The sequence below is a fragment of the Salmo trutta genome, chromosome 19 (genome assembly GCF_901001165.1).
Source record: "Salmo trutta chromosome 19, fSalTru1.1, whole genome shotgun sequence".
Classification (NCBI taxonomy): Eukaryota; Metazoa; Chordata; class Actinopteri; order Salmoniformes; family Salmonidae; genus Salmo; species Salmo trutta.
This window is the reverse complement of record NC_042975.1, coordinates 50168315-50180646: the sequence shown is the minus strand read 5'-3', so window position 1 is coordinate 50180646 and position 12332 is coordinate 50168315. Positions and strand designations below refer to the sequence as shown.

Here is a 12332-nt window from a genome sequence, read left to right as displayed (position 1 = left end):
TCGCAAATGTATATACACTGCTCAAAAAAATAAAGGGAACACTTAAACAACACAATGTAACTCACACAATCAAACTGTCCACTTAGGAAGCAACACTGATTGACAATAAATGTCACATGCTGTTGTGCAAATGGAATAGACAACAGGTGGAAATTTATAGGCAATTAGCAAGACACCCCCAATAAAGGAGTGGTTCTGCAGGTGGTGACCACAGACCACTTCTCAGTTCCTATGCTTCCTGGCTGATGTTTTGGTCACTTTTGAATGCTGGCGGTGCTTTCACTCTAGTGGTAGCATGAGACGGAGTCTACAACCCGCACAAGTGGCTCAGGTAGTGCAGCTCATCCAGGATGGCACATCAATGCGAGCTGTGGCAAGAAGGTTTGCTGTGTCTGTCAGCGTAGTGTCCAGAGCATGGAGGCGCTACCAGGAGACAGGCCAGTACATCAGGAGACGTGGAGGAGGCCGTAGGAGGGCAACAACCCAGCAGCAGGACCGCTACCTCCGCCTTTGTGCAAGGAGGAGCAGGAGGAGCACTGCCAGAGCCCTGCAAAATGACCTCCAGCAGGCCACAAATGTGCATGTGTCTGCTCAAACGGTCAGAAACAGACTCCATGAGGGTGGTAGGAGGGCCCGACATCCACAGGTGGGGGTTGTGCTTACAGCCCAACACCATGCAGGACGTTTGGCATTTGCCAGAGAACACCAAGATGGGCAAATTCGCCACTGGCGCCCTGTGCTCTTCACAGATGAAAGCAGGTTCACACTGAGCACATGTGACAGACGTGACAGAGTCTGGAGACGCCGTGGAGAACGTTCTGCTGCCTGCAACATCCTCCAGCATGACCGGTTTGGCGGTGGGTCAGTCATGGTGTGGGGTGGCATTTCTTTGGGGGGCCGCACAGCCCTCCATGTGCTCGCCAGAGGTAGCCAGACTGCCATTAGGTACCGAGATGAGATCCTCAGACCCCTTGTGAGACCATATGCTGGTGCGGTTGGCCCTGGGTTCCTCCTAATGCAAGACAATGCTAGACCTCATGTGGCTGGAGTGTGTCAGCAGTTCCTGCAAGAGGAAGGCATTGATGCTATGGACTGGCCCACCCGTTCCCCAGACCTGAATCCAATTGAGCACATCTGGGACATCATGTCTCGCTCCATCCACCAACGCCACGTTGCACCACAGACTGTCCAGGAGTTGGCGGATGCTTTAGTCCAGGTCTGGGAGGAGATCCCTCAGGAGACCATCCGCCACCTCATCAGGAGCATGCCCAGGCGTTGTAGGGAGGTCATACAGGCACGTGGAGGCCACACGCACTACTGAGCCTCATTTTGACTTGTTTTAAGGACATTACATCAAAGTTGGATCAGCCTGTAGTGTGGTTTTCCACTTTAATTTTGAGTGCGACTCCAAATCCAGACCTCCATGGGTTGATAAACTGGATTTTCATTGATTATTTTTGTGTGATTTTGTTGTCAGGACATTCAACTATGTAAAGAAAAAAGTATTTAATAAGATTATTTCATTCATTCAGATCTAGGATGTGTTATTTCAGTGTTCCCTTTATTTTTTTGAGCAGTGTATATATTGCTTGATTATTAGATTTGATTATCCAACGTCAAGTCCTAAGTGATGGAGCTCAGATACACCCCCCTACCCTGAAACACACACACACTGGTCCCCCGTTGTGACCATTTCTCAAAGCATCTCTGTGCAGTCAGACCATTTGATTATTTTGTGCCACCAGGGCCACAATAATTTGCTCCCTCTCTGATTGTCCGAGTGTGACCCCCTCCCCATCGGTTACTGCAGCTAGTGTTGCCAGAACTGTCACTACCTGGGTGGGGGCACCCACCGAAATCCCCACCAGCTAAGTCCAAGGTCATCAAGGTTCTCATTAGCAGATTTGAGAAATTCCTTGTACATTATGCTCACCCAATCCGGGGGCTTTGGCTTTGTTGGACCAACCCTGCCAGGCAGGCTCAAACTCTTGAGGGGGCAGTGCTGTATTAGTGGGTCTCTGAATGCGTTTATCTTTCTTGGCTGCGTATTATATAGGCTACTTGCAGTAACCCTATTAAACAGATAAGGACTTCTAAGTGTGTGGGTCGCTCAGGTGGGTGTCTAGGGTATAGGATTGGGGACTGTTCCATCATGATAGGACAATAAATAAATAAACGTATTTTAAAATATATCATATATCTGCACAGAATTGAAAGCTCTCTCTGTCACAACTACTGCTCGCAGGCACACACGGGCTCTGTCATTTGCAACTATTTTCCTTTTTCACTCACTTAACTGCACACTTTTCCAAACACAAAATCACACACCCCACCTTCCATCACAATACAGCTGCACATACCCACATACTGTGCCTTCTATGTACTCTGTTTGCTGTGTTTTTATCCCGAACATGTTGATGCTGATTCCTACCTAATTTCAGGCTTTGAGTACTTTCGTGTTCCAGTTCCTTATATTTAAAGATGTATTATTTCAATAATTATCCTTTCTTCTAATGCTGTCTTATCTATTTATTAATACTATAAATAGAAAGTTGAATACAAAATATTTTACAACATTTCCTATTTTGAGTGGTATAGTGTATTTGTAGTTTATTTCTTTATCAATTGTTGTATTTTATTGTTTTACCATTTTTTTCTATTACAATACAGTCTTGGTGTCTCGGAACAGTTGGTTATCAATGTACAGTTTATCGACTACGAGAGCTACACGAAGAGTGGGTACAGAACTTTAAGCCGGTCTACGATTTTCTTCAGGAACTGATCATTCATTCCTATTTTCCTGCCAGCGAGTCTCTTGTCAAACATTATTTTATTATTTTACATGTTAGAGTTTGATTTTGTAGACAGTATCGCCTGGGATCTGTAGTGCTTAAAGAAGGAATTATTTCACCCCACTTTCAGGATCTTCTCCCTCATTTTCTTTAACACTAGTAAGTACCACATTTTCTCGCATAGATCTAGTCTGTATTCCAAGTAAGGCTTATCTCAGAAACATATTCTCCTTTTTAAGTTCTTTAGCGTCCGTTTCAATAGTATTGACAGTACCTTTTAGCTTGTTTGTTTCTTTCTCCATTGTCGCAGCTTTTCATCATCTTAATTTCTTTACTAACAAGTTTAAGTATGCCCAATTGATCATTTATTGATTTTAGAAGGTCGGTCTACACTATTACTGTACCAGATTGCGAAAAGCATAAATAATCGGTGTAACGCTCATTCCTTCGACGTAAACGCGAATCCGACCATCACCCTCGAGAGACAAAACCACGACTCGTCAGTGAAGAGCACTTTTTGCCAGTCATGTCTGGTCCAGCGACGGTGGATTTGTTCCCATAGGCGACGTTGTTGCCGGTGATGTCTGGTGAGGACCTGCTTTACAACAGGTCTACAAGACCTCAGTCCAGCCTCTCTCAGCCTATTGCGGACAGTCTGAACACTGATGGAGGGATTGTGCTTTCCTGGTGTAACTCTGGCAGTTGTTGTTGACATCCTGTACCTGTCCAGCAAGTGTGATGTTCGGATGTACTGATCCTGTGCAGGTGTTGTTAGATGTGGTCTGCCACTGCGAGGATGATCAGCTGTCCGTCCTGTCTCCCTGTAGCGCTGTCTTAGGCGTCTCACAATACGGATATTGCAATTTATTGCCCTGGCCACATCTGCAGTCCTCATGCCTCCGTGCAGCATGCCTAAGGCACGTTCACGCAGATGAGCAGGGACCTTGGGCATCTTTCTTTTTGTGTTTTTCAGAGTCAGTAGAAAGGCCTCTTTAGTGTCCTAAGTTTTCATAACTGTGACCTTAATTGCCTACCGTCTGCAAGCTGTTAGTGTCTTAACGACCGTTCCACAGGTGCATGTTCATTCATTGTTTATGGGTCATTGAACAAGCATGGGAAACAGTGTTTAAACCCTTTACAATGAAGATCTGTGAAGTTAATTGGATTTTTACGAATTATCTTTGAAAGACATGGTTCTGAAAAAGGGATGTTTCTTTTTTTTGCTGAGTTTAGCTACCTAGCTAAGGATAATGCACTAACTTAGCAGCTAACACAGGCAGCTGTTTCATGGAAACTAGCCAATCCATTGTGCTTTAATTATGTCAATACTAGCTACAGTGGTTAGCTAGCTTGGAGGAAGTATTTAGGGTTGCATGCATTGCGTCTGAGCATTTGGCTAGCTACCGTCCCCTAGCCTACATTGCATAAAAGTGTGATGAGCTCATCCGTGGATGCACAGAGAAAATGCCTTATTTTCCCCCAATTTTTTGTTGTTGTCTCCTCACGTGGGGGTTCGTGCTCTCTGATTGGCTCAAAGTCAAGTTGTTGGCCACTGACTAGCATTGCGATTTTACAAGTACAAATCGCTAGGTTCGTCACTACCGGGTCGGCAATCGTCAGGTACCGCTTTTGTTCTAGCAAGAGAAGGAACGATCTCCCACTGTGATAAGTACCTACCGGCAGTCTATCGGCAGTAAGATTGTCAGTGTGTTTCATGCTTCATTCCCTTTCTCTCTTATTCCCTTGCTGTTTCTTATTCCCTTTCTGTCTTTTGTAAAACATTTCTCTCCATGCCCCCTTCTCTCCGTGTGTCTACTCTCTGCCTGTCACTCAGTTGTTGTTCTGTCTTCCCTTTTCGCTTGTTTTCTCTCTCTATCTCAACCCTTTTTATAATGCAGCAAAAACCACTGAACTAAAAGTAGTTTAGTTTCACTTTCCTCCGAAAACACATATTTTCTCTGAACAGAAGTGTCTTAGACCACTGTGTCACTCGGGAGCCCGAAAGCTCTCTTTTCTCTCTCCTTTCTCTGAAGCAGAGACCCCCCCTAGAATTACTTTGAAGCCTGTACACATGCACGCATGGATGTACGCACACACACATGCACACACACACCCTGGCATGTCTTTTTCCTTTGAAGACATGGGCCCAAATATCCCTTTCCCCATCATCATGGGACAAAAGGCAAAGGTATGGGGTCTCTATCTGTGTGTGTGTGTGTTAATATCTAGCAAAAACAAGTTTTTGAGCAAGCATCTCCATGTGCCTTGACTGCAGAAGCCATCACAGAGGGAGGGAGAAGAGCAGAATAGGGGCAGAAGGAGGAGAGGGGAACAGAAGAGAAGGATATGGGGATTTGGGGAAATGAGATAAAGGAGAGATCAAAAAGAGAAGAAACAGAAATACAAAAAGCGAGAAAAGGGGTAGAGATGGAGAAAAAAGAAGAGAGAAGAGAGGAGAGGACTGGAAAATAAGAAAGGAAGAGAAGAGGATGAAAGGAAAGGGGGTAGAGCAAATGAGGACAGGAAAAGAGAAGAGAAAGGAATTAAAAGGAACAGAAGAGTAGAAAGGAGATAGACTGTTCTCTCTGCAACCGCACGGCAAGCGGTACCGGAGCGCCAAGTCTAGGTCCAAGAGGCTTCTAAACAGCTTCTACCCCCAAGCCATAAGACTCCTGAACATCTAATCAAATGGCTACCCAGACTATCCCCCCCCCACCCCCCAGCTACTCTCTGTTATCATCTATGCACAGCCACTTTAATAACCCTACCTAGGAGAAAAGAGAACAGAAGAGAAAAGAGCAGAAAAATAGAAGAGAAGAGAGGAGAGAACCCACTGGGCAAAGACATCCTTACATTGATGACTTTTAAAAAATCCAATCAGTTTTCAACATTGATTCAACATCATCACATTGAATAGTTTGGTTGAAATTGCGTGGAAACAATGTTGATTTAACCAGTTTTTGCCCAAGAGACCAGAACTGAAACGAAGAGGATTTGACAGAAGAAAATAGAAGATAAGTGAAGTCAAGAGAAGAGAGGACTATGTGGTCCTACCTGCCAGAAGATGTTATCGATGGTGCTTCCTCGGAAACCTTCTCTGGTCTCAGACGACAGAAGTTTGGGTCCCAGTATCGTCACAAACTCTTCAAAGTCCACCTGGCCATCACCTACACACACACACACACACACACACACACACACACACACACACACACACACACACACACACACACACACACACACACACACACACACACAGTCTTGTAGACCACCGGTCCCCAACCCCCGGGCACATTCTCTACCGGGCCGCACGGAAAGCATACATTAATTTTAAATTGTTTTAATCGGTTAAATAAAATAATCATTATATACAATTATAGACTATTTGTGCAGTAATTACATTGAACTTGGTGCAGTCTGTTGGTTCTTTTCTCACCACTCTAATATCGATGTCACGCCAACAACAGTTTACAGATTTTGAACTTGAGTAATGAGTTCATCACGGTCTGTGTGAGCTGTGTTGCCCGCCAACTTTGGACTAGCTAGCTACGTTAGCTGACATGAATAAAAACAAACAAACGTTGCTGGAGAGATTCGTTGGAAGGGGTAAGAGAGTTCAAAGGCCCAACGACGATGTCGATAATACAGAGACAACATACCGAGACTGCAAAAAAAAGAAAGCCTCATTCAATAGAAAATATGATGAGTCCTACCTAAAATATGGCTTTATTGCGACATGTGACTCGCATGCTCCTAGCCCCCTGTGCGTAGTATGTGGAGATAGGCCATCTAACGAGGCAATGAAGCCCTCAAAATTGCTTTGGCACATCGAATCCAAGCACCCTGCACTTAAAGACAAACCTGTTGAATTCTTTGAACAAAGAAAACGTGAACGAGAAGGACAGAAGCAAGTCTTGAAAGCCACCGCATTAACAAACATGGCTGCACTAAGGGCGTCATACTTAGTGGCTAGCCGTATTGCTAAGACCAAGAAGCCTTTCACTATTGGCGAGGAGTTGATTCTACCTGCTGCTAAGGAAATTTGCTGTGAACTCTTAGGATAGGCTGCAGCTAAAAAGATAGCACAGGTTCCTCTTTCGGTTACCACCGTCACTACGCGAATTGATGAAATAGCGGAGGACGTTGAGGCACAATTGTTAGAGGCTTAAAACCTCTTAAGGATCGGCCCCCTTTTTTCAATTTTTTCCTTAAATGACATGCCCAAATCTAACTGCTTGTAGCTCAGGCCCTGAAGCAAGCACATGCATTTCTTGATACCATTTGAAAGGAAACACTTTGAAGTTTGTGGAAATGTGAAAAGAATGTAGGAGAATATAACACATTAGATCTGGTAAAAGATAATACAAAGAAAACACCAAACCTTTTTAGTATTTTTTTTGTACCATCATCTTTGAAATGCAAGAGAAAGGCCATAATGTATTATTCCAGCCCACGTGCAAATCAGATATTGGCCACTAGATGGCAGCAGTGTGTGTGTGCAAAGTTTTAGACTGATCCAATGAACCATTGCATTTCTGTTCAACATTTTGTGTCAAGACTGCTCAAACGTTCCTAATTTGTTTATTAACGAGTCACCGTGGTATGCAATCCAGGTTGACAAATCTAAAGATGTCGACAACAAGACAATACTGCTTGTTTATGTGCGATATATATTTCAGGATTATGTGCATGAGGATATGTTGTGTGCGCAGTCCCTGCCGACTAACACAACAGCCGCAGAACTATTCAAGTCTTTGGATGATTACATGTCAGAAAAATTGGATTGGTCATTCTGTGTTGGCGTATGCACGGATGGGGCTGCTGCCATGACTGGACGGCTGTCTGGTTTCACTACCGGGTTAAAGAGGCTGTGCCTGAACGTGAGCCTAAGCACTGTGTCAGTCACAGAGAAATGCTGGCTAGCCGAAAAATGTCACCTGAATTTAACGTCATATTGAATGATGTTATTAAAGTTATCAATCACATCAAAGCACACGTCCTTGACTCGCGTCTGTTTAGGCAGGTTTGTGAGGAAATGGACGCAGAGCACAAACACCTTCTCTTATACACAGAAGTCAGATGGCTATCCAGGGGGGAGATCGCTTGCCAGAGTGTTTGAGTTACGAGAGCTGCTGCAGAGATTTCTTTCAAAAAGAAGTCACCACTGGCAGCACATTTCAATGACGAGGAATGGGTCGCAAAACTTGCTTACCTGTGCGACTTATTCAACCTGCTCAACGAACTCAATCTGTCACTTCAGGGGAGAATGACAACTTTCTTTAAGTTGGCAGATAAAGTGGCTGCATTCAAAGCCAAACTGGAACTGTGGGGACGGCGAATGGACAGGGGCATATTTGACATGTTCCAAACATTAGCGGGGATTTTGGGAGAGACTGAGACATCTTTCTCCCAGCTGGTGCGCGATCACCTAGCTTTGCTGTCAATGGAGTTCGAGCGTTACTTCCCAACCGCCAAAGACCCACGAAGTGCGAAGGAATGGATCCGCGACCCATTTGTGAATGTCCCAGGTGAATCGTCCATGTCCGTGCAGGAAGAAGATCAACTCCATGAGGTTGCAAATGACGGTGGCCTTAAAAGTATGTTGGAGAACTTCATCTCTGCTAACCTTCTGTATTAAAATCAAGGCTGAATATCCTGATAGCCACAAAAGCACTGAACACGTTGCTTCCATTTCCAACATCCTATCTCTGCGAAGCAGGGTTTTCCACAATGACGACAAGAAAAACGAAATCACGGAGTAGACTGGACATAAGGAACATCTGAAGTGTGTCACTGTGTCCCATCACCCCTAGATGGGACCGTCTTGTTGCCGGGAAACAAGCTCAGGGCTCCCTCTGATTCAGCGACATGGTGAGTTGCAATGTTTTTATTATATGGTCATTAGAGAAAAATATGAACTTGATGTTTTTATAATATCATCAAGTTAGACCTACAAAAAGCGTCTATACTAAACTTAAAGGCCTAATCGATATTCCGGTTGAGTCGTGACCCCCCGATGGCCGGTCCGGGAAAATATTGTTTATATGAGACCGGTCCGTGGTGCAAAAAAGGTTGGGGACCGCTGTTGTAGAGCTAACCTTGTGGGGACACACACATAGAATTGTCTCGATTGATAAAACGATATTGGCACAAAGACCCACTCAACAATAAGCAAATAAGAAAATGCTCATCCAGAGGCGGCGCTCCTACTGGCCGGGGACTTTGATGCAGGAACATTTATTTTTACTATTTTCTACATTGTAAAATGAACTATGAAATAACAAATATGGAATCATGTAGTAACCAGAAAAGTGTAAAAAAAAATCTAAATACATTTTAGATTCTTCAAAAAGCCACCCTTTGCCTTGATGACTGCTTTGCACACTCTTGAGTTTCTCTCAACCAGCTTCACCTGGAATGCTTTTCAAACAGTCTTGAAGGAGTTTCCACATATGTGACCCGTTTCAGGAAGCTAGGCATATGTCGGGGGTCACTACTTCACTCTTTTGAGACTCTTTTGAACGTAAACTTTTTTTAATCAAAATGCATTTGTTGACAGAAATGCCTTCTCAAACATATGAATAACAAACTTGTATGTCATCTGTAAATATGAATACAATTATTAAATTACGAGCCTAGTTGGTTTAGCCACAGAAAAATACAGCAAAATTCCAGCTAGCCATGATTGGCTGAGATAATGAGTGGGCTGGACATGCTGAGATATGAGTTTGGATTGGTCTGCCATATAGCACGCTTCTGACTATTTGAGCTGGTCAGTATGTGTTGGTAATCCTGTCTAACGCAGCTTTAATTTTTTTTATTGCGTAGTAAAAATGCATAAGTGTTGCTCACCACTTTCTGGAGGGCCGAGTTCAGTGGAATTAGTGTATGATAGCTAAGGAGTCTCCGGATTACATCTTCAAACTAAGGGCAACCATGGCATCTGTGACAGGAGACGCGTCCATCTATGATGTATACGGGTAAGAAAGTGGTTTCATTTCAAGTTAAAGTTAATTGTTAGCTAGCTAACGTTTGCTGGCTGGCTCGCTAGCTAACGTTATGTGTATGATAACGTTACATGCTTGGCTAGCTAAAATTGATCCTGGTTGGTTAGCTACCTGCAGATTCATGCAGGGTAGTAACGTCAGGAGTTGGGATTATGGTTCATTGTTTAGCTAGCTAGCTACATGTCTTAACAAAAGACTCCACTACGTAAGTAACCATTTTGGGTGCATTCGTAAATTCAGTCTGGCCATCACTCCGATTTCAGAGCACTCTTGTCTGAGGGGCAAGAGTGCAGAATAACTGATTCATTTACGAGCACTCAACACCAGTTGAATATGGCCGGTGTCAGTAAATGTTGGCAAAAAAGCGTAATTAAATTGTTGCCAGCAAAACAGTTACAGTGACCAACGTTCTGGATAACTTGAAAACAGCCTAACCAGCTCTGCTAGGGTGAGTAAAATGGTCAGAGTGGGGTGTTCTCTCATTATGTGTCTGGAAGTAGCTAGAAAACTAGCCAATGTTAGCCAGTTAGCTTGGATGCTTGACTGCCGTTGTGAGGTTAGAATGTTTGGATCAACCCTACTCATCGGCCAGAGCGTCCAGTATGCACTCTGAATTTACGAACGGACAATCTGACAGCACAGTTGCAGTCACCAACGTTCTGGATAACATAACAGCCTAACCAGCTCTGCTAGGGCGAGTAATGTTCAGTGAGCTGTTCTCTCATTTGTGTCTGGAAGTAGCTAGCAAGTTAGCTTCAGTGCTTGACTGCTATTTTATTCTTATTATTCTTATTATTATTATGAACCAATAAAATACAAAAACAGAAATATACAAACAATAGTACATAAACCTAATGGACAGGGATATTACATATCGAGATACATTTTCAATTCGTTAAAAAGTTTTATGGTACGTATTGCTTTTTTGTTTTTACTCTTACTGATCATTTCAAAATCATTTTAAAAATCTATCTTAAACAGTGTGAAGAGGGGTTTGTTCTCCGCCCACTTAATTTTATGGATAAATAATCTGCCATGAAAAATAAACAAGTTAACAATTAAAGTTAAATTGTGGTCCATATAATATGGATAAAACAAATGGTCAAGGGTCTCTGAGTCACAACCACAAAATACACATTTGTTATCAATAGCTATTTTGAATCAAATCTCATCAAATTTTATTTGTCACATGCACCAAATACAACAGGGGTAGACCTTACAATACTTAATTACAATGCTTACTTAGACCTTGAAATGTTTACTTACAAGCCCTTAACCAACAATGCAGTTTTAAGAAAATACCTAAAAAAAGTAAGAAATAAAAGTAACAAATAATTAAAGAGCAGCAGTAAAATAACAATAGCGAGGCTATATACAGGGGGTACCGGTGCAGAGTCAATGTGCGGGGGCGCATTGTTATTTTTTACTGCTGCTCTATAATTATTTGTTACTTTTATTTCTTACTTTTTTTAGGTATTTTCTTAAAACTGCATTATTGGTTAAGGGCTTGTAAGTAGACAAGTCTGGTTCATCCTTGTGAGCAATTTTCAAATGCCTGAAGGTACCACGTTCATTTGTACAAACAATAGTACGCAGGTACAAACACCATGGGACCACACAGCCATCATACCGTTCAGGAAGGAGAGGCGTTCTGTCTCCTAGAGATGAACATACTTTGGTGCGAAAAGTGCAAATCAATCCCAGAACAACAGCAAAGGACCTTGTGAAGATGCTGGAGGAAATAGGTACAAAATTATCTATATCCACAGTAAAACCAGTCGTATATCGACATGCTCGGCAAGGAACAAGCCACTGCTCCAAAACCGCCATCAAAAAGCCAGACTACGGTTTGCAACTGTATATGGGGACAAAGATCGTACTTTTTGGAGAAATGTCCTCTGGTCTGATGAAACAAAAAATAGAACTGTTTGGCCATAATGACCATCGTTATGTTTGGAGGAAAAAGGGGGAGGCTTGCAAGCCGAAGAACATCATCCCAACCATGAAGCACGGGGTGGCAGCATCATGTTTTCGGTGTGCTTTGCTGCAGGAGGGACTGATGCACTTAACAAAATAGATGGCATCATGAGAGGAAAATTATGTGGATATATTGAAGCAACATCTCAAGACATCAGTCAGGAAGTTAAAACTTACTCACAAATGGGTCTTCCAAATGGACAATGACCCCAAGCATACTTCTAAAGTTGTGGCAAAATGGCTTAAGGACAAGGTATTGGAGTGGCCATCACAAAGCCCTGACCTCAATCCTCTAGAAAATTTGTGGGCAGAACTGAAAAGCGTGTGCAAGCAAGGAGGCCTACAAACCTGACTCATTTACTCCAGCTCTGTCAGGAGGAATGGGCCAAAATTCACCCAACTTTTTGTCGGAAATGTGTGGAAGGCTACCTGAAACATTTGACCCAAGTTAAACAATTTAAAGGCAATGCTACCAAATACTAATTGAATGTATGTAAACTACTGACCCACTGGGAATGTGATGAAATAAATAAAAGGTGAAATAAATCACTCTCTC

General features: G+C 43.0%; 1 protein-coding gene across 4 annotated transcripts in view; it reads right to left on the bottom strand.

Moving 5' to 3' along the window:
* Positions 1-12332, bottom strand: part of LOC115154918 (calcium-binding protein 8-like) — a 170803-nt gene that overhangs the window by 63306 nt on the left and 95165 nt on the right. For all 4 annotated transcript variants that reach the window (XM_029701632.1, XM_029701633.1, XM_029701635.1 and 1 more), the window contains one exon: positions 5847-5959. In XM_029701632.1, coding sequence (XP_029557492.1) covers positions 5847-5959 — 113 coding nt within the window. The remainder of the gene's footprint in view (positions 1-5846; positions 5960-12332) is intronic.